We start from the raw sequence: 25,465 nt of genomic DNA, 5'->3' as shown, positions 1-25,465 counted from the left end.
TGTCGATAAACGAGCCGTCATGGTCACCGAGTCCAGTTCTATTCTAAAAAGGAAATTGACTGGCTGGGCACTAATGAGCTCTTGGTCCAGTTGACCGTGAGACCGAAGCTTTCCAGGTGACTGAGAAGCACTGTTCTGTGAGATAGCAGTTCTGTCTCTGACTGTGCCAATATCAGCCAATCGTCCAGATAGTTCATTATTCGCAGCCCCTGACTTCTCAGGGGGGCGAGCGCCGCGTCCATGCACTTCGTAAATGTACGGGGTGCCAGGGACAGGCCGAACGGCAGGACGGTGTATTGATATACCTGACCGTCGAAGGCGAATCTCAAAAATTGCCTGTGAAGGGGTATTATCTGAATCTGAAAATAGTCATCCTTCAGATCTAGAGAAATAAACCAGTCCCTCGGGCGAACGTGCGCGAGGATTTTCCTGGTCGTAAGCATTTTGAACGGTCTTTTTGCAAACACTTTGTTCAAATGTCTCAGATCTAGGATAGGTCTAAAGGCTCCGTCCTTCTTGGGTACGAGAAAATTTCGGCTGTAAAAACCTGACTGGCCCAGAGAAGGCGGTACCTTTTCTATAGCCCCTTTGCACAACAGCTTTGCTATTTCTGCGTGAAGTAGGTGTGCTACTTCCGCATTCACTATCTTCGCGGTCCGGGCTTGAAAGCGCGGGGGACGGCGAATGAATTGAAGTGTATAGCCCTGCTTTATTGTGCTCAGCACCCATTCTGAAATCCCTGGGATAGTTTCCCACGCAGCTATGTGAGCCGCTAGGGGGCGAATGGCCTCCTGGTTCAGATCGCCGCCATTTGCGGGCTTGTGAAACTGAACCGGAGCCGAAAGCGCGGCGCGCGCGCTCTCGGTTCTGGGAAATGTCTGCTCGCCGAAAGCCGAAACTGAATTATGTGAGATGTCCAAATCATAAGGGATGGGGAACATTCTTTTTTCACTTTTTGACGCGCGAGCAGCGCTCCGGGCGGAAAAGCTTCCTGTAAGCGTGAGCGCGGGCCCGAGACTTACAAGTGTATTTGACGCCCCGATCATAATGGATGGGGACCGTCTTATTAATGCCCTGCGTTTTGTGATAACACTTAAACGCGCGGGCGGAGCCCGGGGGGAGGTTGGTTTGTGTTAGCAAGCGTGAACGCTCTCTGGCGGGCACGAGACTTACATTCATAACCTGCTTTTTTGATCGTGTAACAGAGCGGGCAGATAGTGGGCACAGACCTGTGGACACATTTCTTACATTCAACACTCGAGCCGGCTTTTCTGCGCTTTATGAGAGTGTGATCTGTGAGTGACACAAGATTCAAAGTGTTTGTGTGTAGGGGTGAACACTGGGGCGTGGGCACTTTCACTACACATAAAACACTGGCCGGACCAGACATTATACTCTTTTTGAGATTTCTCTGGGTCGCCGTGAAAACGGCGTTTGTGTGCAGGCGAGATGGTGAACAAACCAGCTCGTTGGCTGCTAAATGAACTAAAGGACTGACAGGGAAATAAACTTTGACGGCGGTCCGGCCGCAGCGGGACACGCGCGTCTTTTCGGAGGCGATGTGTCTGTTAGTAAGCGTGAGCGCTCGTGAGCAGGCACGTAACTTAAATTCTTAACCTGACATGTATGAGGCATTTCTGGCCGTGTGACAGAGCGGGCAGAAAATAGGCGTGAGCACAGAGTTGTGGGCATGTTTCCTACATCTAGCACTCGAGCGGCATTTGCCAGCTTTATGAGAGTGGGCTCTGCGGAAGACACGGGGGGTATCGTGTTTGTGTGTAAGGGTGAACACCGAGATGTGGGCACCTTTTCTACACAAGACACCAACGGCGTGAGCCGGATAACCAGACATTATACTCACTTGAGATTTCTCTGGGTCGCCGCGAGAACGGCGGATGTGTGGCAGCCGGCTCGTTGGCTGCCAAATACACCGCTGCAGTAGCCTTATCTAAGGGGACTGACAGGGCGAGACATTTCGACGGCAGTGCGCAAGCCCGTCCGGGTCATGCAGAGAGCTCGAGAGGGCTCTGCATGATGCGCGAACGGGGACACAAGGGCGGGGTAGCTCTCTTGTAACGTAAAGAGAGCTAGCAGCGTGCTCGTTGGTCGAGCAGAACTGTATAAAAATGTCTGCTCTTACCACGCATCCAGTACGTCGCATATGTTGATGCCCGTCCGGGTCATGCAGAGAGCTCGAGAGGGCTCTGAATGACGCTCGAACGGCGACGCGAGGGCGGGGTAGCTCTCTTGTAACGTAAAGAGAGTTAGCCGTGTGCTCGTTGGTCGAGCAGAACTAGGAACGGTGTTTGTATGAGGGCGCGCACACAAGTAGTGGGCACGGGACCTACATGTGACACAGATGATGACCGTCCGGGTCATGCAGGGAGCTTGAGAGGGCTCTGCATGACGCGTGAACGGGGACACGAGGGCGGGGTAGCTCTCTTGTAACGTAAAGAGAGCTAGCCACGTACTCGTTGGTCGAGCAGAACTGTATTAAAATTTCTGCTCTTACCACGCATCCAGTACGTCGGGTATGTTGATGCCCGTCCGGGTCATGCAGAGAGCTCGCGAAACGGGGGCGCGAGGGCGGGGAAACTCTCTTGTAACGTAAAGAGAGCTAGCCGCGCGGCGCTGTGGTTAAAGACTTCGATTCGAGCCCGCAGGGTCGACATCGGAAGTTCCTCGCAGTGCTCGCAACCTCCATCGAGAGGGCGAGGCTGCGTGTTCCTGGCCCAGGCAGAGAGCGCAGATGGGCGGTCTCCAACGCTGAGCGGCTCTGCACGAGCCACAGGAAGTGCGAGACATCTTGACGTCTCGCTGCTCTTTTAGGAAGTGTAGAACTCAGAATACAGAGATAAAAGATTATGTTGGCGGATAGAGTAGCTCGCACGGATGGCTGAAGGTGGCGAAGACGGCCGGCTTCCTCAGCGCTGTCCTAAGCTGGCTGTTTCGCTTGTGCGACGGCGGCGGTGGCTTCTCTCAGATCCAGCGATGCGAAGAGCTCGCTGAAGAGACGAAAATCAGGGAAGTCAGCCTACAGCCCCTACTTTTATACGCTAAGCCACGCCCATTCTGGCGGGCTGTGACGCTATGAAGGCGCGGGCGCCCTTCATTGGGCGTGACGTCACGCCGGGCTCACTGGTAGGCTGCAGCAGTTGCCCGCAGGGCAGCCAATGAGCATGCGAGATGGCCTGCTCTAGGTCTGCTAGCTGCTGCACTGCGTTGACAATGAATACAAAATTAAGGATAATTTTTTTGGCTTCAATATCTAGAAAAGATGAATCTTTCCCGTAGCGTAAGCTAAACTTACGCAATACAAGAGAACCTCTCGTAAGAGAACTACACAATATATATTAAAGAATGACAGACCAATGGATATGTTTAAAGTTCTTTATTTATGATACGTGAGCCACACTACGGTTGAAGTCGTCCAAAAAAACTGAATGCTACGTTATTTTTGGCAATTAGCATCGACATTTTCACACCAGCTTTCAATATTTGGTCAGCTTCAGACGAGGCACGGTTCACCACGAATGATGATAAAGATGTTGTGTGCCTAGCTGACTCACTCGCGCGCTTGTGTTTCAGTCATTTGTCGTGCTGCGAAACGTCGTTTTTCCCTCCATGACCAACACTGAAATTACGAAAAATTTTGCAGTAGGCATAATTTGGACCTAAATGGCTGCTTCTCAGGTAGTGGAAGGTGGTCTCCCATTTAATCAAATATCGACATAATGTGCTCGGTTTTGGTTGGTGGTTAATGCGGTGTTTTTGGCCGTCGGCGTCCTCCTGATCCATCATCGCACATCACGCTCATCTACTCTAACGTTACTCTCCTTAAAGTTCAGACTTCCCGCTACTTTTTCCCTCTTCCTCCTGCCCGCCGCTGCAACTGTCTTCTTCTTCGATAGTAGCCTAAGCTTCTGTCTGTCTGTATACTGCCACCTGCTTTACTGGAGGTCTAGCAACCCAAGGGCAAGCCACTTCACAGACACAGATATGCGTGTTCTTAACACAATCAGAGCGTAATAATACGGAATATTTTACGTGAAAATACTAAAACGGGAAGACAGCAGGAAAAGAGCTAAAATACGTGAGAAACCCAGAAAAAACGGGAGGGTTGACAGCTATGCATATAGATGTAAGTGATGAAGTGGCGAAGGTGAAAAGCATGTGGTGTGATGTGTGAAAGGAGAAGCACCTCTCGATCCCAGCTCTGAGCCCGAAGCTTCTTCCACTGCTCCCTCTTAGCAAAGTAATCCGGATACATGGCTTTCTCCGACGGGTGCCAGTGATCCAGACACCACTCAGGGACCTGTAGGAGAACAGGGAATCAGTGACAGCAAGAATGAGATGAGGATACTCATCAGCTCCACCCAAACCACGCTCAGCAGATCGAGTCCACATTACCGGGAACAGAGTTTTAATACGTCTCAAACAGTGTTGCCATGGCGAGGCAATACATTTATGGTAAAGAAGAATCATTAAATCATGTAAATCTATTCTAGTAGACCCCAAAAACAAAATTATAAACCTGTAAATGAGCATTATAGGGCCCTTTAAGAAGATTCTAAATCTATGATTTATGCACTTGCTGCGTCTCAATTCGCCTACCTACTACGCCCTAAAAGTATGTAATCTGAAGAAAAAGTAGATACTTTTGAGAGTGTAGTAGAAGAGTAGACAAGCTTTGGGACATACTATCAGGTCATACAATTGCATCTTTAAATGTTGCTCTGTCGCATTCTGACACACAAACTGGCCTGTCAATCATCCTGTAACAGTAAACTGGCCTGTCAATCATCCTGTAACAGTAAACTGGCCTGTCAATCATCCTGTAATGGTAAACTGACCTGTCAATTATCCTGTAACGGTAAACTGGCCTGTCAATCATCCTGTAATGGTAAACTGGCCTGTCAATCATCCTGTAACAGTAAACTGGCCTGTCAATCATCCTGTAACAGTAAACTGACCTGTCAATGGCCTGTCAATCATCCTGTAACCGTAAACTGGCCTGTCAATCATCCTGTAACAGTAAACTGGCCTGTCAATCATCCTGTAACAGTAAGCTGGCCTGTCAATCATCCTGTAACAGTAAACTGGCCTGTCAATGGCCTGTCAATCATCCTGTAACAGTAAACTGGCCTGTCAATCATCCTGTAACAGTAAACTGGCCTGTCAATCATCCTGTAACAGTAAACTGGCCTGTCAATCATCCTGTAACAGTAAACTGGCCTGTCAATCATCCTGTAACAGTAAACTGGCCTGTCAATCATCCTGTAACAGTAAACTGGCCTGTCAACCATCTTGTAACAGTAAACTGGCCTGTCAATCATCCTGTAACAGTAAACTGGCCTGTCAATCATCCTGTAACAGTAAACTGGCCTGTCAATTATCCTGTAACAGTAAACTTGCCTGTCAATCATCCTGTTACAGTAAACTGGCCTGTCAATTATCCTGTAACAGTAAACTGGCCTGTCAATCATCCTGTAACAGTAAACTGGCCTGTCAATTATCCTGTAACAGTAAACTGGCCTGTCAATCATCCTGTAACAGTAAACTGGCCTGTCAATCATCCTGCAAGAGTAAACTGGCCTGTCAATCATCCTGTAAGAGTAAACTGGCCTGTCAATCATCTTGTAACAGTAAACTGGCCTGTCAATTATCCTGTAACAGTAAACTGGCCTGTCAATCATCCTGTAACAGTAAACTGGCCTGTCAATTATCCTGTAACAGTAAACTGGCCTGTCAATCATCTTGTAACAGTAAACTGGCCTGTCAATCATCTTGTAACAGTAATCTTGCCTGTCAATCATCCTGTAACAGTAAACTGGCCTGTCAATCATCCTGTAACAGTAAACTGGCCTGTCAATCATCCTGAAACAGTAAACTGGCCTGTCAATCATCCTTTAACAGTAAACTGGCCTGTCAATCATCCTGTAACAGTAAACTGGCCTGTCACAAAAAAAAATCCTCCACATTTCAATTTAATTTAATTTCCTACTGTATCGGAGTGAAATGCAGAAGAGCGTTGATCTGCATGTCTTTCATGCAGCGACTCTGCTCATATTAATGCATTATAAATGATGCATATAAAAGTTAATGGCCTCATGGATCTTTATAAAAGTCCACATTGTTATTGCAGATGAAATATAACACGGATAACTTTTTTTTTATCAGGTTAAAATTAGTGACTCAAACCTTTATCTAAACCTCTCACCGTCGGTTGAGGGTATCTGCCAAGTTTTGTATTTTTTTAACACTTTTTACTCGTGTTTGTAGTTCCTCCTCCAAAGCGCAGTGGGTTGTGGGTAATATTAGCTGTTATAGTGAGCACGGATCCACACTTCGAGTAGATCATCCGGGGACTTCTGGCACACACTTGTCAACATACTATGCTTTGGGACACACTTTAATCTCACCTACAGTTCAGGATGGACAGTGTGGACATTGAGACGCAGGGTCTGACTTAGATCTTTTGTCAAGACTTTATGAGAAGAAAATTCACAGTTAAACTTGAACTTTTGTACACCGCATAGGAAAAACAAATATTTGCATTACTTTTAAGTAGGGCTGTCACTAACGATTATTTTGGTAATAAAGTAATCTGTCGATTATTTTAACGATTAATCAAATAACCTGATACTTTTTTGTGGTAATAAAAATAGACCTACGCCTTTAAAATAACTTAAAATATATGTATAACAATGAGGCAATAATAATTGGTTGAAATAAAGGATCAAAAGCAAGTAATCATATGGTTTTATAGAACAACACTGTTAAAATACATAATATAAACTATTAACTTATGTAAATTATATATATATATATAAATGCCTGCACAGGGCGCCAGCGGCCCGGTGTTATTACACTACAGCAGATCAAGTCCATGTTTAATATTGGACAAAAGACATTTAATTCAAATGTCCACTTAATCTTTAATATTTGGCCACTTTTACGATTTAAATGCTATAGCTACTGTAATTTTTTTAACAAGAACTCAGAGCAAGGGTTTAAAATTTTATTTTGAAATCGAGATGAACAGTTAGCATAGAATCATGTTGATGTATTCTCCTGTGTTGATTTACCTTACAGATCTGATGAAATGGTACACAACCCAAACCCATACGCAGAGATGTAGTTTGAGATGCTCCACGCATGATATCAGGTCATGTGCATCAGCGTTTACTGTGAACGGAGCCGCTCTGAGACACACGTGGCCAACACACATGTACATGATTACAGCGCATGTATATTAAACACGCAGGACTTATATTTATTTAATTGAATCGCAGCCTTTGGGAATTCACAATAGCACTATGCTATAGTATGGTTTTTAAATGGTTTTAATACACTGTGCAGTCTAATAGTGCGGTTCATGGATTCTCATCTTTGGAACGCCCCACTTCCAGTATTTTGTCGGTTACTCGACACGTTAATTGCAATCGAGGATTTTTAAAAATCTAGTACTCTACTTTCAAGAAATTTGTTGGTAATTAGACCAACACATATTCCTCTGCAGAACCTCTACATAGTAAACCTTGTAGCGCTCGTAGCGAAACGTTTGCCCGGTCACCCACCTTGTAGCACTCGTAGCGCTCGTAGGACGTGCCTCCAGGTGAGTCGGGGAATAGGTAGGGCTGCGGATGCTGATTGGTCCAGAACTCCTCTTCTCCTGCCTTCAGCATTAGGGTGGCCTTCACCAGGTCCTTCTCATGCTTGTTCTCATCGAAGCGCGCTCGCAGCAGACACGCGTAGAACCGATATTTATCCCTGAAAGAGAACAGAAACTTTAATGATTTTTAGATTGTACACACAAAAATTGTCTGTCTTTTTGCCTGTTTCCCATTCATTTCCTATGGTGGTCATATTTGACCGTGAAGACCATGAGTGTGACATTTTTTTACCAATACTTAGACTTTTCAAATCATGCCCTCAATTTTTTTGTGTTCATATACGAAGTGCCATAAAAGTGACCAAGTTTCGTACCATTCCGATGAAGCTACGATTTTAAAACTTCAAAAATATAAACATTTTTGGTCAAAAGAAACAGAAGAGCACCATTTGGCAATTTAGGCGATTTGGGAGATACTCAAAAAATAATGAGGGTCTCAGTCCTAATTTTAGAACTAGAGCATTAGAATTAGAGCATTTTATCACTACGTGAAACGTTAGTAATCATAAGGAGGACTCCAGAGTCACTAAGACCAAATCACAAACAATCCTAATAGCTGTTGATGCAATACGCCGAAGACACTGAACACCAGTGAGGTGATAGCGATAGAGCCTTGGGTACTGAACCTTTCCTTCATAAATGCAATACACATTTTGATTTATAGATTGTACTCTACGATGACATAAAGGTTTATTTATGTACAAACAACGTGCATTGAATGAAGGAGAATAAAACATTGCGTTGCAGTAGAAAATGAGCTATCGTCTGTGCTGAAGCAGTGCGGGCAGTTCAGAGTTCAGTACCCGATTCAGTCCACCTTTCTCAGATAATGTCTGATTACCTGTGGCATTTGTTTTCACAAGTTAACACTTACAAATTATTGAGGGGATCTCTGCCGTGCTGTCAGCCCAAACCCAGGGTTATTCCCAGTATCCCCAGCCGAGAGTGAGAAGTTTATCCCAAACCAAGAGTTATTCCCGTATTCCCAGCCGAGAGTGAGGACTTTATCCCAAACCCAGAGTTATTCCGTATCCCCAGCCAAGAGTGAGGAGTTTATCCCAAACCCAGAGTTATTACCAGTATCCCCAGCCGAGAGTGAGGAGTTTATCCCAAACCCAGAGTTATTACCAGTATCCCCAGCCGAGAGTGAGGAGTTTATCCCAAACCAAGAGTTATTCCCAGTATCCCCAGTCGAGAGTGAGGAGTTTATCCCAAACCCAGAGTTATTCCCAGTATCCCCAGCCGAGAGTGAGGAGTTTATCCCAAACCAAGAGTTATTCCCAGTATCCCGTCGAGAGTGAGGAGTTTATCACAAACCCAGAGTTATTCCCAGTATCCCCAGCCGAGAGTGAGGAGTTTATCCCAAACCCAGAGTTATTACCAGTATCCCCAGCCGAGAGTGAGGAGTTTATCCCAAACCAAGAGTTATTCCCAGTATCCCGTCGAGAGTGAGGAGTTTATCACAAACCCAGAGTTATTCCCAGTATCCCCAGCCGAGAGTGAGGAGTTTATCCCAAACCAAGAGTTATTCCCGTATTCCCAGCCGAGAGTGAGGAGTTTATCCCAAACAGAGTTATTCTCGATTCCCAGCCGAGAGTGAGTTTATCCCAAACCCAGAGTTATTCCCAGTATCCCCAGCCGAGAGTGAGGAGTTTATCCCAAACCAAGAGTTATTACCAGTATCCCCAGTCGAGAGTGAGGAGTTTATCCCAAACCCAGAGTTATTACCAGTATCCCCAGCCGAGAGTGAGGAGTTTATCCCAAACCAAGAGTTATTACCAGTATCCCCAGTCGAGAGTGAGGAGTTTATCCCAAACCCAGAGTTATTCCCAGTATCCCCAGCCGAGAGTGAGGAGTTTATCCCAAACCAAGAGTTATTCCCAGTATCCCGTCGAGAGTGAGGAGTTTATCCCAAACCCAGAGTTATTACCAGTATCCCCAGCCGAGAGTGAGGAGTTTATCCCAAACCCAGAGTTATTACCAGTATCCCCAGCCGAGAGTGAGGAGTTTATCCCAAACCAAGAGTTATTCCCAGTATCCCGTCGAGAGTGAGGAGTTTATCACAAACCCAGAGTTATTCCCAGTATCCCCAGCCGAGAGTGAGGAGTTTATCCCAAACCAAGAGTTATTCCCGTATTCCCAGCCGAGAGTGAGGAGTTTATCCCAAACAGAGTTATTCTCGATTCCCAGCCGAGAGTGAGTTTATCCCAAACCCAGAGTTATTCCCAGTATCCCCAGCCGAGAGTGAGGAGTTTATCCCAAACCAAGAGTTATTCCCGTATTCCCAGCCGAGAGTGAGGAGTTTATCCCAAACCCAGAGTTATTCCCAGTATTCCCAGCGAGAGTGAGGAGTTTATCCCAAACCCAGAGTTATTCCCAGTATTCCCAGTCGAGAGTGAGGAGTTTATCCCAAACCCAGAGTTATTCCCAGTATCCCCAGCCGAGAGTGAGGAGTTTATCCCTAACCCAGAGTTATTCCCAGTATCCCCAGCTGAGAGTGAGGAGTTTATCCCAAACCCAGAGTTATTCCCAGTATCCCCAGCCGAGAGTGAGGAGTTTATCCCAAACCCAGAGTTATTCCCAGTATCCCCAGCCGAGAGTGAGGAGTTTATCCCAAACCCAGAGTTATTCCCAGTATCCCCAGCCAAGAGTGAGGAGTTTATCCCAAACTAGGGCTGGGCGATATTATCGTTTATCGACGATGTATCGCAAGTATCTCGATGTCGATTACAACCGTCTGTTTCCAGACAATAATCATCAATATCAAAAATTGACATTTTACATAGCCCTGGTTATACACATATTTATTCACATGCAATAACATTAATTAAATATTTTATAGGCTAGTTAGTAGGATTAAGAATAGAAAATCGAATATTCTTTATGATATTCTTTAAGCGCAAGACGAAAGACTTCTGCATGCGCGCTGTTTCCTGAGCTGCGCACATACACACAGAATTATATCTCACAATTATCCTTCTAGTTCATTTATAGTATCAAATAAACATGAATAAACATCATAAGAATTGTTGTTTCAACCACGGAAAGACATCAGTACACCTTTTTTTCAAGCTGAAAATATCCCCGTAAACAGTCGGTTTTGTCTTAACGGTTGAGACAATAATATTTTATTTGCCTGTTGTTCGGCGCTGACTGCTCTAACGGCAACATGAGTGTGTGTATGTGTGTGTGTTTGTGTATGCGACCTTGAGATGCGTTCCCTGTCAAACGCATTCCCTTGAGATGCATTCCCATTTATCCTTACTATCTGAATTTTGTTAAATATTTTTTTCTGGATTTCTTGATCTTTATGCGATTATTTTTATTCGTATGCTATTCGTTTTTATACAATTTTGTTCTGCAGACGAAAAAAATAAACTATCCTGTTAAGTAGGCCTGTTTTATTTGGGTTTGCAGGCTAATAAAAGTTAATCAGAAAAACAAATGATAGAAGTAACTTTACCCTTTTCTGAATATTAATTTAAATGTTGCACATAATAAATAGGCCTAATCAGAAAGCACAAACATGACCATTGTAATCAAAATCAAAATTTCGTTATACTGCAAACGGATGAAGAAATTGCGTTGCTTTGAATACAAGGCTCGAAATTATGCTGCTGAAATTTAATCTGTGTGACCTAAAAATATATTTGGGAGCATTTGTGCAAGTGCAAATAATGGTTGTGGTACGACCTGTTTTCACTTCTCGACGAAACGTTTGCAAATTACTGCACAGTATGTACCTTATGTGCGCTGATACGCGGTGGCCAGACCATCATTCTATACAATGATTGCATCCAATCAAACTTCATCCTTACATTCTTAACTTTAAAGCAGATTTTAGATTGGTTAATATTAGCTGTCAACCACTCCCACTCACTTTCTCTGCGCTCCCTTGTCACGTGACAGGGAGCTGACTACCGTGCAAAATTTAAAAGGCTGAATAAGAGAGAAGATGAAACGAGGTTTTTCCTGCATTGAATTTTTTTGACGAACGCCAAAGCCTTATTTGAGTGATAGATGACTGAATGCTGCGCTTGTGACAGGGCTCATGTTAGGGGTGGTGGAAAAAAATCGATTATTGATTAATCGCGAATATGTTATGGACGAGTATGAATCGATTATTAAATTTTCAAAAATCGATTTTTTTATTTATTTAAAAAAAAAAAGCATTATTTTAATTTGTAAAAAAATTTATACCGGAAGTTGAACGTCACGAACGCGCCCAGTTCCAGTTAGCAAGCGCGTGTAACGCACTGTCTATGGTGTAACCAGCCAGAGCGAGTTAGAGCAGGTGTGTAAAAGCCTGTTTGAGCCTATTTACAATCGTATTTGATTGCAGAGCGCCGTAGCGCAAGCACTACCTCTCGCTCGTCCCTCTCTCTCTCTCGCGCGCTCTCTTACCCTCATATGAGGCGCCGTTTAGGGCTTATATCAAACTTGATTCACGCACACATATATGAAACACTTGCAAACACATATATTAAGTAGTCAAACATACATGTATACTGCTGAAAGCTCAAACAAATACATATGAAATGCACAACGACACACCTAAAGTCGCTCACGCACATACACGCAAACTCTACACACACGAGATGCGCGCACATACAAACTCTCCACGCACATAGCCTACTCATATGAGACACGCGTGGCACACACAAACTCTCCACGCACATATGAGACATGCGCGCACACACTCATATGAGACGCGCGCGCGCACATAAACTCTCCACGCACATACTGACGCGAGCACACACACACACAAACTCGCGCACAAACTCAATGAGCCTGAGACACAAACTCGCGCACAAACTCAATGAGACGGAACACACACAAACTCTCCGTGCACATACTCATATGAGACGCGAGCACACACACACACACACACACACACACACACACACACCACACACACACACACACACACAAACTAGCGCACATACTCATCTGAGACGCATGCTCACACAGTACATGATATGATTCTCAGTGTGAACAGAAATCACACATTGGTAAGTGCATTTTTTGTTAACAGAGACAGAGTCCATTGCTTTTATTGTTTTTGGTTGTTTTGTTCATTTAAATAGTCTTTAGAAATAAAAGTTTATTGATCTTTGAAAAGGTGTACCTTCATTATTATGCCATTATCATTATTTTAGAAGAAAATGGTCTCAGAACGACTTTATTATCAATATTATCGTTTATCGCAATAATTTCTTGGACAATTTATCGCCCAGCAAGATTTGTTATCATGACAGGCCTAAAGGTGTTACTGAAGTTACAGTAAGTTGTTCAAAAATGTTCATTTTGTCTTCTTAATGATTAAATTGGACAATTTTCTTATAGAAAGGTGTTCAGGTGGAGAAAAAACCTTTTCTTTACCTTGATATGATATATGCAACCTGCAGTCTTCCTCCACCTGAACAACACCTTGTCTTTCTAGAAGAAAATTGTCCAATTTCTACAGTATTTTGGTTCAGATCTACTTCCTAAAGGAAATAAGCCTTTCATTTATTTGTTATTGTTTAGTTCAAGTTGATGAGTCACAACACAATGTGATGTATTCATTTCTGTGTTCTACAGAACATAAGCTACATACAAATAATTCTTAAGTTATAACTACACGACACAGAAAGTGCTTTGAGTTGTTGTTACTCAATAAAAGAGTTAAGTAATTCAGCAGCTGACTTTTTTTAATACTGCAATCACTTTGTAGTGTATTTTGTAGTGTAGTGTATTACTTTGTAGTGTAAAACATTACACGCAGAAGACAATATTCCTCCGCCCAGGCGAGCAACCACCAAGAAAAGGTGCTAACACCAATTCTCGCCCAGGACAACTGTAAGCTGCTTGGGACTGGAAGATGCTGGCTGATCTTGATCAACGGTTTATTTTTCCACCTGAGATTGCCACCACTAACCTACGACCAGATATTGTTTTGTGGTCTGGATCAGCACGCATTGTTCAACTGATAGAGTTAACAGTGCCATGGGAGGATGCAGTAGATGAGGCATATGAGAGGAAGAAATTGCGGTATGCTCATCTGGCCACTGAAGCAGAACAGCGAGGATGGAGAGTCCAGGTTTATCCAGTGGAAGTGGGTTGTCGAGGTTTTGTGGCACACTCTACAACCCGGTTCCTCAGAGACGTCGGATTCAGTGGTCAAGAGTTGCGTCGTACAGTAAAGAACTTATCTGAAGCAGGAGAAAGGAGCAGCAACTGGCTGTGGTTGAGACGAAAATATTCTAGCTGGCTGAGTACAGGCCGCCATGCTACGGTTTCGTAGAATTCTTGAAAACTTGAAGGGTGTTGGTTTATTTGTATAGGTTGTATAATATTTACAGTCATTACGTTCCTGTGTATATTGCGTGAATGACGGGTGGTTGGGCAGATATTGTGCTTTGCGCTAGGTGGTATGCCATACGGAACCGTTGCCACTGAAACTGCATATTAACGCACCAGTGGGGCTCGACAGCCTTAGTCAAACGGGTTGGCGCGTATGGTTGGGTTGCGGAGAGATTGTGAGATTGTGGTTAGGTCTCAGCAGCAAGAGGGAAGTAGAGGTCAGTAAACTGGGCTGAGTTGAGTGGGGGACGGAGGGGGGGGGGTGACTCTGGGACGCCAGAGTCACTGTCGAGCCCTCTTGAGGTGTCGTGGGCTAGTCGACGAAACACTGAGGACGGAAGGTGCCCACTTGAAGACCCTAGAGATGTTCCCTACTCCGCTCAATCCAGAGGGTTGCTATGGGGGGACCGCACTGTGGTTGCAGCCGTTGTGTGTGCTGATGCGCAAATACACTATTAACACCAGACAGAAGGAGATTCACGTCACCAGATGGAAAGAAGCGTAAATGGACGGAGAAGCATAGGTTACTGTAAAGCTACGTCTTAGTTGGTGCTTATCTTGGCGAAAGCAGAGTACAAATCAGCATGAAGTTTTAACATCTACTCTCGTGTAATGGAAATCATTTTTCGTTTACTGTTGTGAAATGGAAAATCAATAATCGCTACTCGAGAATCGTTAATAATCGAAAATTGACTGTAATCGAATCGGGACTTCAATAATCGTAATCGAATCGGGAAATCATACAGATTAACCACCCCTAGCTCATGTTACTGAAGAACGAGCATATTAGAGAGAGAGAGCCGGTCGCGCGCACTCTCCCTCCCTCGCGCATATTAATCAAAATCAATTGAGAATTGACACGATGGTAAAAGGTAAGAAGACCGAAGTTTCACGTGGAGCATGCAGAGATTTTTTTCCTGAATTACCGCGGGGTGTGTATTGTGCTAAAAAAATGTTGCCTTATCTTATTTATCTTATTTGCCTCATCTTAGACTAATGCACTGTGAAGTAACATGAACAAACAATGAACAGCTGTATTTTTTATTAACTAAGATTAACGAAGATTAATAAATACAGTAACATGCATTGCTCATGGTTCGTGTTAGTTAGCCTAATGCATTAACTAATGTTAACATATCAAACCACATTTACTCAGAACACCTCTTAAAATGAAAACGTAAGTGTTAGGGATGCTAACCGATGACCGTTTGACCGATGGTTGACCGTATCAACCCTAACCGATCAAAGTTGTCGGTAGTTAGGGTTATCTCTAAATTAAGATATTATAGACAGTGGACTAAACGCTACAACAGTTAGCCATCTCATTCCAAGATATTTTTGTGTGAAGTGAACAAATCCCTCACTCAATTTTTCATAACTCGCCTGTTTGTACTTAATAAACCAATAAAAACATTTGGCGCGAGGTCACAGCATTTGGGTTCGCGGGCTCACAAGGTTTGCGAAAAGTAAACTACAGGCTAAAACACTCGAGGTTAGAGCCAAGGCAGACGACAGGATGAAGCGTGCAAAGAAAAGTAGTGTGTGGGACCATTTCACCAAAAAGAATGACACAGAAAGTTGCAACTTGTGTGATACAGTGCTTAAATACAGTAGGCCTACATCATCTATGATGTATCACCTGAAAACGCGACTTGTTCTGTCCATTATTAGAAGGCACACAGTGAGTTAGACCTGTCTCAGCCGGTGTGTCTTTTACGCATTCTGAAGGTGCCTGTTTTATCCATTGGTTTTATCGTGTTGCAGTCTATTAGGCAACACTCCGCATAAGATGGGCTTCGATTTGGAAATACATTACATCTACATTTCAGTGGTAACAGATAAGGTGATGATGATCATAATCTTTCTTTATTATTGTTAGCACAACCTCAAACTAAAGCGGCGTCTCTTTGGAGCTGTCATTTTCTTAAATGAGCCGCGGCAATGTTTCAAATGAGCTTCTAACGCTAGACTATCGCCTTTATTTTCAACGCGATCACCTTGTACCCAAACCATTTCCAAACTAAGGAGCAATTTGTCCTCCGATTACATACAAGCTCCTCGACGCCGCGTTTGCGGGACTATTATTTCGCGCTGTAGGGGATTTAAAAAAAAGTGACGTGAGTGGAAGGGCGGCCCCGGGGCAGTGTGTGTGTGTGTGTGTGTGTGAGTGAGTGTGAGTGTGAGTGTGTGAGTGAGCGGGAGGCAGAGAGAGATGCGAGAGAGATGCGACAGTTGCGAAATTGCAGGCGTGGCTCGAAATGGCTGTTATTTCAAATAGCGTGTCATATTTTAAACTAATCGGTTAACCGGTTTCAACCGGCTAATGAGGCTCGGTGGTCGGTCAAGAAAATTTTAGTTTTCGCCATCCCTAGTAAGTGTGCTTACCCATTTATTTGTAGTAAGAATGGTTAGGAACAGAGTGCGAATTACCCCACCATAATTTGGGGGTCCTGCTCCTTCACTTCTTCTATGACCATCAAGGCCCACTACCATTCGAATTACAGGGGGGGTTAGCCCTAACCCTAACCCCCCCTGTAATTCAAACTATGGTTAGGAAGATTTAACCTTAATAAACTACAGTATTTTCAGGTTGTTTATTTGACAATGTGAAGAAAACTTACCAAAAAAAAAAAAACTTTTAGTTTAGACTGGAGTGAGGTGAAACCAGAAAAAAAGTGCAAATCAAGTAGTTGTTATCTAGCTGCTAACTGTATTCGATTGTATACGGTAGAAAATTAGACTATTAGGCCTAGTTAAAAATTAACTTTTTAAATGCCAATTTTTTATTCTAATTTTTGATATTGATATGATGATATACCAAAATAATTATTAGGTCTAGCAAAGAAGGATTTTATCTTACAAAGCTATGAAATCCAGTGGTAAAATCACAGCTTTAAAAAAAAAAATAATAATAAAAACGAGGGCAAGAAAGGATGACCGTGTCCGTCGGCAACCACCGAAAACCAATACATTTTAAGCGCGAGAGCTTGGTTAAACAAGAAGAGAGTGCCAAGCACAAAAAAATGCAGGGACAGAATGCTGCTAAATGTCAAATTTGGTGGGTGCTCCTAAATTTTTGCTGGTGCTCCTAACTTTATGAAATTGGGAGCACCAGTGCTACTGCTACCAAGTAAAAAAGTTAATTTCGAGCCCTGGAATATCTCATCCATGCGGTCGGAGTTTACAATGTTGGCAGCTCCGTTACAGTAGGCTATATTGGGAGTGTTATACTAGATAAAAATAAATAAATAAATAAACAAAATACCCAAATATAATGTAATGCCTTCTGTCTCTAAATAAATAAAGCTGTAATTTGTAAAATTTTTGCTCAACACTATCATAATAGCAAAGCTAATGTTTTATGCTAGTTTAAGCTCAAACTAACCAAAGTAAAACCTTTAATGTTTCAATCATTAGATTAAACTAATTAAATTGCAGGCTATCATTAGATAAAGTGCAGCCAAACTCAACATGACGTGTGTTACGGGCGGGGCTTGGGAAGACGATATAATCGGATATTATTTTTTAGGGCGATTATCGATAACATTTTTTTTTTATCGCCCAGCCCTAATCAGCATTAAAAGTTAAATATCACTGCTGCTTTTTGCAGTGCACATTTTGTTTTGAAAGAAGAAAACTACGTGTCTACTGGTCTTATCGTCGTGTGTACTGTCCTACAGATTTCTGCTCATTCGAAATCTAATACAGACAGCACTGTAAGATTACATTTGTTTTGAATGCGATGCATTAGTGAGAGCGCGATTGAATCACTTATATAGTTAAAAATCTATTTAAAGAGATCAATGAACAATGCATTTTATACAAAAAATAGATTTAAACCAAATTCATACAAAATTCACAGAATTTTCCTGAACACAAATATTTTATAAACATTTTTTTTATATAAAAATCACATCGCAAACATAAGTGCACCATTTCATTTCACTTGACTTAGAATTTCTTTCTGCCAAATAATAATGTTATATATATATATATATATATAAATACAAATATTGTTTATAGGTAACATTTGGGGTCAATAGTTTTTTTAAAAGTAATTAATACGTTTACTAATCAAGGACAAATTAAATTGATAAAAAAGTGACAGTAAAGATATTTAGGCTGGTGGTGGGGGGGGGGGGGGGGGGGGTATGGGGGTCGTCGGGGGTCCAGGAGGAAATTGCATAACTCCTGACACAAATTAAGACAAATACTGAAACTTGAGTCTTATATCTTTTTAGTTTGTCAAGGTAATAACATTACATCTGATAGTAATGTTATCCGTGGTTCTCCAGTGTTTAGAGTGCCGTACCCCCCTTCCACTTAGACTGCAGTCACACCTTTTCCATTAAGGGACAATATTTGCCCCCTTTAATCAATTTTTCCATTTCATTTTTTTACCCTTTGTAATAACTTTAAAAAATAAATAATTCATTAAATAAAACAATGTTCAATAAATAGGCAATGTTAAAAATCGTTTAATATTAATAAAAATATTGTATTAAAATCGCAAGTAGGTGGCGGTAACTCATTGTCTTTATGTGTGTCATCGAGTCATTCATTGAATCTCACGATTCGTTCAAAGCCACAGATTTCGTTGCAAAATAGAGCAATAAGCCTGACTATACTGTTTTAAATGTAGTAAATCATTTAATGTTACCCTTTTGTTTTGTTTTTTAACAGTTGGTTAAAATCAATGTCACATTTGAAATCATGTGGATATTCGGGAAACATTGCATCAACATTAAAAACACTGCTGGATATCAGCCTGCATTTTGTTCGCACAAACAGCGCGGCTCGTGACAGAACATAGACCGACTGAATGACACTTCAATTTAAGTTGAAAATCTCGAATGAAGATTGCTGAACTCCAGCTTGTCTGTGTCTTCAGATCATCCGCGCTTCTTGAGCAGTGTAGAGAGCGCGCGCGCACGGTTGCCAGCTACTATTGAAAAGACCGGGTAGAAAACAAGTTCTTTTAACAGAAAAGCTCTGATTTGGGGGTTAAATTATTGAATTCTGGCATTTGTGGCCACAGCGGATTAAACTGAAACTTTCCTATTTCAGACGACAAACTACGCTTGGCTAACGTTACTATCTTGTTCTGTAACTCACTTGCCTAGCAACCATAGTAACGGTGCGCACGCTTTCTGCCATGACGTGGAGTGCGCGGTGCACTCAATCCTAGTAATAAAAAAAATATACAATAGTTTTGTAACGAAATCCAAGACTTTGTATATCAAGTTCAAGGCTTGTAAGGCCTTAATTTGAGATTATTTTTCAATGCTTTTAAGATCCCGCAGGTACCCTGGTTAATATGTCTTGTCCCCTGACAATGACAGTAAACTAATTATTAGGCTAACGTTACATTACATGAGTCACGTCACAAAGTGGTCTATTTTCAGTTCAAAATGGCGAAAATAGACAAAAGTTTATTAGTTTGCCTGATTATTTTTGTGATTCGTTTAACATTTATGACCTAAAAAAAACTGTCAAATAGGAAATGTTTAGTTTAGCAACTTACATCTTCTCGCACTTGACCGACCGTAAACTGAAGCGCGTCGAGTCGCTCCTGTCTATGAGTCGCTCTCTACTAAAATTCGCGCTGCGAACATAAAGCCCGCCTACTTTGATTTGATTGGTCATCTCAAATATTCTGACATTGACGAGCAGTGACAGACCAATGAGGCTCAGATGAACACACACACACACACACACACACACACACCCTGTCTTCTGTTTGTTCTGATGTGCTTGGCGCCGCTGCGGAAGAACGCGCTGATAACAAGACTGAAGCATACACGAAGGCTATCACATATTTAAAGATTGAAATGGAGAAAACAGGACAGAGTAACTCGGCGGATATCGCTCCTATAATTTTTTTTGACGACGAAGTTAAGGCGGGCGGCGTGTGTTGCTTAGGCGGCCGCCTTAGTAACAAAGTGCTGCGGGAAACCCTGGCATAACTAAAATCCTCAATCTGGAAATTGAGTGTGAGATCTAGAGCATAGAACAGCATCGATAATAATCCATGAGCAGTTTCTTAAGTTTCTTGAGCAGCAAATCATTATATTATACTGATTTCTGAAGGATCATGTGACACTGAAGACTGGAGTAATGATGCTGGAAATTCAGCTTTGATCACAGGAATAAATTACAGTTTACTATATGGGTGGGAGACATGACATGCAATTCTACCCGTCCATGATGTCATAACCTGCTAAAAATGGGTATTTGTTAAAAATATATATCTTCATGTTGTTCCTCTGACAAGACATTATTACAGCATACCACAGCTGTAGTTGGTGTATAAAGACCTCTACATCAAATTTTTATCTAAACATCAAAATTGTCATGTGGTGTGACTGTCCGGGATATGTGTGACCTTACTAATATGACAATATATATCAGCAAAGTATAAATAATTGATAGATTTACAGTTTAAGTAACAGAATTAGGCTATTTCAACAGACACAGAAAGTGTTGATGTCTGTGTATGATTTTAAAGCAAGTTCTGGCCAAATGCATTTTGTCCGTAAAATGGGCATCATATGGTGTGACACTGCAATTTATATTTTGAACGAGAAATAATTTGGACATCATTATGATGAAGAGGTCCACACTCAACCAGGAAGTTGCAGTGTCATCTCTGGAGTGGTTTGCAAGGTCAAGATGTGAGTTCTGGCTTTTTAATTTTTAATTAAATAGCTCTGTATCTGATATGCTCACTAGTGGTCAATGTTTTGTGTCTTATGGTGTGACATTATTTACATACAAATTAAACACTTTTATACGAATTGTACTTATTAATTCTTAAAAATCATTCCTGCCATGTGGCAATTTACATGCTAAGTATAAGCTAGCTGTTTTTAGTTGACCAAGAGATTAGCTTAACTGAACAAAACGTCATATGGTGTGACACACTGTATCATATGGTGTGACTGTTTTTCTAAGTCACACCATATGATATATTTGTCACACAATATTACATACACCTTTTTAATGATAAATAAATAACTATTCAAAACATATTCAATGAATTTAATAGTGAACATTAAATTACCTATACAATTAATGTACTTCTTTTCAAATTTATACTTAATTTAACCATGTTTCACCATATTTGCAATGCTTTGCCTATTAAAAGATGCAATGTTTTGTCTGTCAGGCAGAAATGTTAAGTAAAGAGATGACACAAAAATACAGGGAAAGACTCAATGCTGACCATGCAAGGAGAGAGGAGGTACTGGGGGAAAGGATGAAAAAGTAAAGAGATCATGTCAGTTCACACAGAACAGACACAATACTATAGGGATGAAAGTCTAGGCCACAAGATAGTGTAACTTAAACACATGATACTACAGGTGCTGGTCATATAATTAGAATATCATCAAAAAGTTGATTTATTTCAGTAATTCAAAAAGTGAAATTTGGACATTATATTCATTCATTACACACAGTGATATATTTCAAATGTTTATTTCATTTAATTGTGATGATTAAAACGGACAACTAATGAAAATCCCAAATTCAGTATCTCCGAAAATTAGAATATTAGCCTACTTAAGACCAATACAAAAAAAGGATTTTTAGAAATGTTGGGCAACTGAAAAGTATGAACATGAAAAGTATGAGCATGTACAGCACTCAATACTTAGTTGGTTCTCCTTTTGCCTGAATTACTGCAGCAATGCGGCGTGGCATGCAGTCGATCAGTCTGTGGCACTGACAAAACTGACAAAAGGTCATTGCTAAACAGGCTGGCTTTTCAGACAGCTTTGTGTCCAAGCACATTAATAGAGAGGCGAAGGGAAGGAAAGGATGTGGTAGAAAAAAGTGTACAAGCAATAGGGATAACCGCACCCTGGAGAGGATTGTGAAACGAAACCAATTCAAAAATGTTGGGGAGATTCACAAAGAGTGACTGCAGCTGGAGTCAGTGCTTCAAGAACCACCACCCACAGACGTACGCAAGACATGGGTTTCAGCTGTCGCATTCCTTGTGTCAAGCCACTCTTGAACAAGACACAGCGTCAGAAACTTCTAAAGACAACAAGGACTGGACTGCTGCTGAGTGATCCAAAGTTATGTTCTCTGATGAAAGTAAATTTTGCAATTCCTTTGGAAATCAAGGTCCCAGAGTCTGGAGGAAGAGAGGAGAGGCACAGAATCCACGTTGCTTGAAGTCCAGTGTAAAGTTTCCACAGTCAGTGATGGTTTGGGGTGCCATGTCATCTGCTAGTGTTGGGCCACTGTGTTTTCTGAGGTCCAAGGTCAACGCAGCCGTCTACCAGGAAGTTTTAGAGCAATTCATACTTCCTGCTGCTGACCAACTTTATGGAGATGCAGATTTCATTTTCCAACAGCACTTGGCACCTGCACACAGTGCCAAAGCTACCAGTACCTGGTTTAAGGACCATGGTATCCCTGTTCTTAATTGGCCAGCAAACTCGCCTGACCTTAACCCTATAGAAAATCTATGAGGTATTGTGAAGAGGAAGATGCGATACGCCAGACCCAACAATGCAGAAGAGCTGAAGGCCACTATCAGAGCAACCTGGGTTCTCATAACACCTGAGCAGTGCCACAGACTGACCGACTCCATGCCACGCCGCATTGCTGCAGTAATTCAGGCAAAAGGAGAACCAACTAAGTATTGAGTGCCTTACATGCTCATACTTTTCATGCTCATACTTTTCAGTTGGCCAACATTTCTAAAAATCCTTTTTTTGTATTGGTCTTAAGTAATATTCTAATTTTCGGAGATACTGAATTTGGGATTTTCATTAGTTGTCAGTTTTAATCATCACAATTAAATGAAATCAACACTTGAAATATATTAGTCTGTGTGTAATGAATGAATATAATATCCAAATTTCACTTTTTGAATGGATTTGCTGAAATAAATCAACTTTTTGATGATATTCTAATTATATGACCAGCACCTGTATTATCAAGATGGTGAAACTGAAAGGAACGAAAATCTTTGAATTACATATTTATCATTACAAGGTATAAAGAGAAGAAACAAAAGTGAAAACTCAAGGCATTCAGTGTACAGTCTGTTCCTCCTTCAAGACAAGAAAAAAATGAGAGAGATGTGGAGAGATGCACCAAAGAAATACAGAAAATGGAAAAAAGAAGTGAATGGCATTATGAACCTGACCCCCCCATCTCTTAAAGCATCACTAAATGAAGATAATGCTGATGAATACAGTTTTTTGCATTGACAAATTGTGGAGTGGTGCAGTTCATCATATAGCGTGACACTATATAATTTGGTGTGACACTGAGAATTGTGCCAGTAAAAATACTTTCTTATTTATAAATCATAAACAAGTCAACGGAACACAAGAGAAATAGTATCAGCAAGAGTCACAAGCATTTTCATAGATTTAAAACAGGGTTTAACATAATTAATCTAAAATATTTGGAAAGGCTGAGGAGAGATGACTTACTTTGCATGATGATTTAGAAAAACAAAACAAAATCTAATGAATCTGCACAAAAGCAATGTTAAATCTTAAAATAGTAATAATAACGATTTATGTTGAAGTTAGTTACTTAGGGAGAGTATATCCAATTTTCATTTTATATAAAATAACTTATGTCACACCATATGACAATTTTAGGCACGAATGTAACAAATTGGTGAATAAATCCAATTTCAAATACAAAATCTATAAGACCACATATATTTTGGGAAATGCAAGAGTCAGTACAACACAACTCAATATTTTTTATGCCTAATATTTGAAGTAAAAAATAAAAACTTTTTTCAGTCTTATATGTCTCCCACCCATATATTTACATAGAAAACAGCTTTTTTTAAACTGTAATAATATTTCACTCTTATCCTAGCAAGGTACTCCACTCTTCCTGCAGAGTCAGAATGTTTACTTCACTTGGCATTGGCATTTGGTAAAATAGATTAAAATAGTTTTAAATAAATAAACTGGCAATAATAAATACATTACTAATGAATGCATAATTACTAAACTAAAATTACATGGTATAACGTTTTTGCTGCATTTTTCTCATTTTGTACAAAGAGTAAACAAACTGAAATATCTGAAATATTAAAAAAAATCCCAAATTGCATAAAAATCTATTCCAAATTATACTAAATTAAAGTACTTTTTGTATATAAACCATCAATTGAATATAAAAGCACAAAACCTGCCAATCTAGGACATATATCTATCATGAAAAACAGTCTGCAGTGGTCACACCACATGATATTTGGTCACACCACATGATATTTTCAAATTCAGTCAAAATTTACAGGCACAGAATTGGTCACCTAAACAAAACAAGCTAGCTTTCCACAAAAGGTCAATATAAAATTTAGAATAAAAATATATATTTGTAGAAATAACTTTAATATAATTTTTTTAAGGTCATACCACATGACATCCAACTTTGGTAACTGCATACCAACTAGGGGTGGGGGAAAAAATCGATTCTTAGATGCATCGCGATGCGGACGTGGACGATTCTGAATCGATTCACAAATGTCAAAAATCGATTTTCCAAAAAAAAATTCTTTTTTTTTTTTTTTTTTTTAGATATGTAGCCTATTTATAATGACGTAATATTGACGGAACGCAAAAGACGGAACTCTGCAGCGCGGAAGTGCAGTGCCCGGACCGTCTGTCTGTGGCGTGCGCACATAACAGAGACGCGATGGCTGAGCGCGAAATCCAAACACCCTCCTCGTTAAAAGCTGACGTGTGGAAATATTTTGGCTTCTATGAAGTTGAAGGGGGAAAGGAGCTGGACAAGAGCCACACTAGTTGTAAGCTTTGTAGAATAAAACTAAAATATTTCGGCAACACAACAAATATGAGAAGCCATATGACACGTTTCCACCCAGAGGAGGAAAAACACTCGGCTGTACCAGAGCCGTTTCTCTCTATGGCTCTGGGCTGTACCGGTGTTCAGACGATTTCTGCTGCCTTGTAGAAAAATGCTACCCATGCGCGAATCGATCATAGATAATGTTGATTCATTCTCTATTGTTTCCATAATGGTGTAAATCTCACAATATTATGACATCGTTATTTCATTTTAATCAGGGTAAATGTATGGGGAACATATTTGGATATTTTAAATGAACTAGCAATTATCACATTTGATATAACAAGTAAAAATGATATTATATGAAATAAAATTATAATAAAATTCGAAGTTAAGAGTACAATATAATATACTGTTTTTAAAACGTGTGAAAAGTAAAAATTATCATCAAATATTCATCTTCGACCTGTCAAAGTTTCCTACAAGTCTCCACAGCGAGGATGCATAGATTTATGGGCGTGGTAAGCAGAAGAAAAATTAGTCTGTACATGCGCATAACCAGTAAATATCACATCTCGATGGGTAGCATGAATCGTCAGAACACCTGTTGTTGTTATATTATTAATTTACTACAAGTATGCTGCT

At 41.1% G+C, this 25,465-nt stretch overlaps 1 protein-coding gene across 1 annotated transcript in view; it reads right to left on the bottom strand.

Annotated features, from left to right (window-relative positions):
* ndufb9 (NADH:ubiquinone oxidoreductase subunit B9) overlaps positions 1-25,465 on the bottom strand; it is a 38,814-nt gene that overhangs the window by 7,890 nt on the left and 5,459 nt on the right. The window contains exons 2-3 of the mRNA XM_077240211.1: positions 7,581-7,773; positions 4,202-4,315 (exon numbers count right to left, since the gene is read on the bottom strand). Of these exons, the coding sequence (XP_077096326.1) occupies positions 4,202-4,315; positions 7,581-7,773 (307 nt within the window). The remainder of the gene's footprint in view (positions 1-4,201; positions 4,316-7,580; positions 7,774-25,465) is intronic.

The sequence above is a fragment of the Siphateles boraxobius genome, unplaced genomic scaffold (genome assembly GCF_051911475.1).
Source record: "Siphateles boraxobius isolate OS27281-9 unplaced genomic scaffold, OSU_SipBor_1 221, whole genome shotgun sequence".
NCBI lineage: Eukaryota > Metazoa > Chordata > Actinopteri > Cypriniformes > Leuciscidae > Siphateles > Siphateles boraxobius.
The sequence above is the reverse complement of the archived record's forward strand: the minus strand, read 5'-3'. Positions and strand labels throughout refer to the sequence as shown.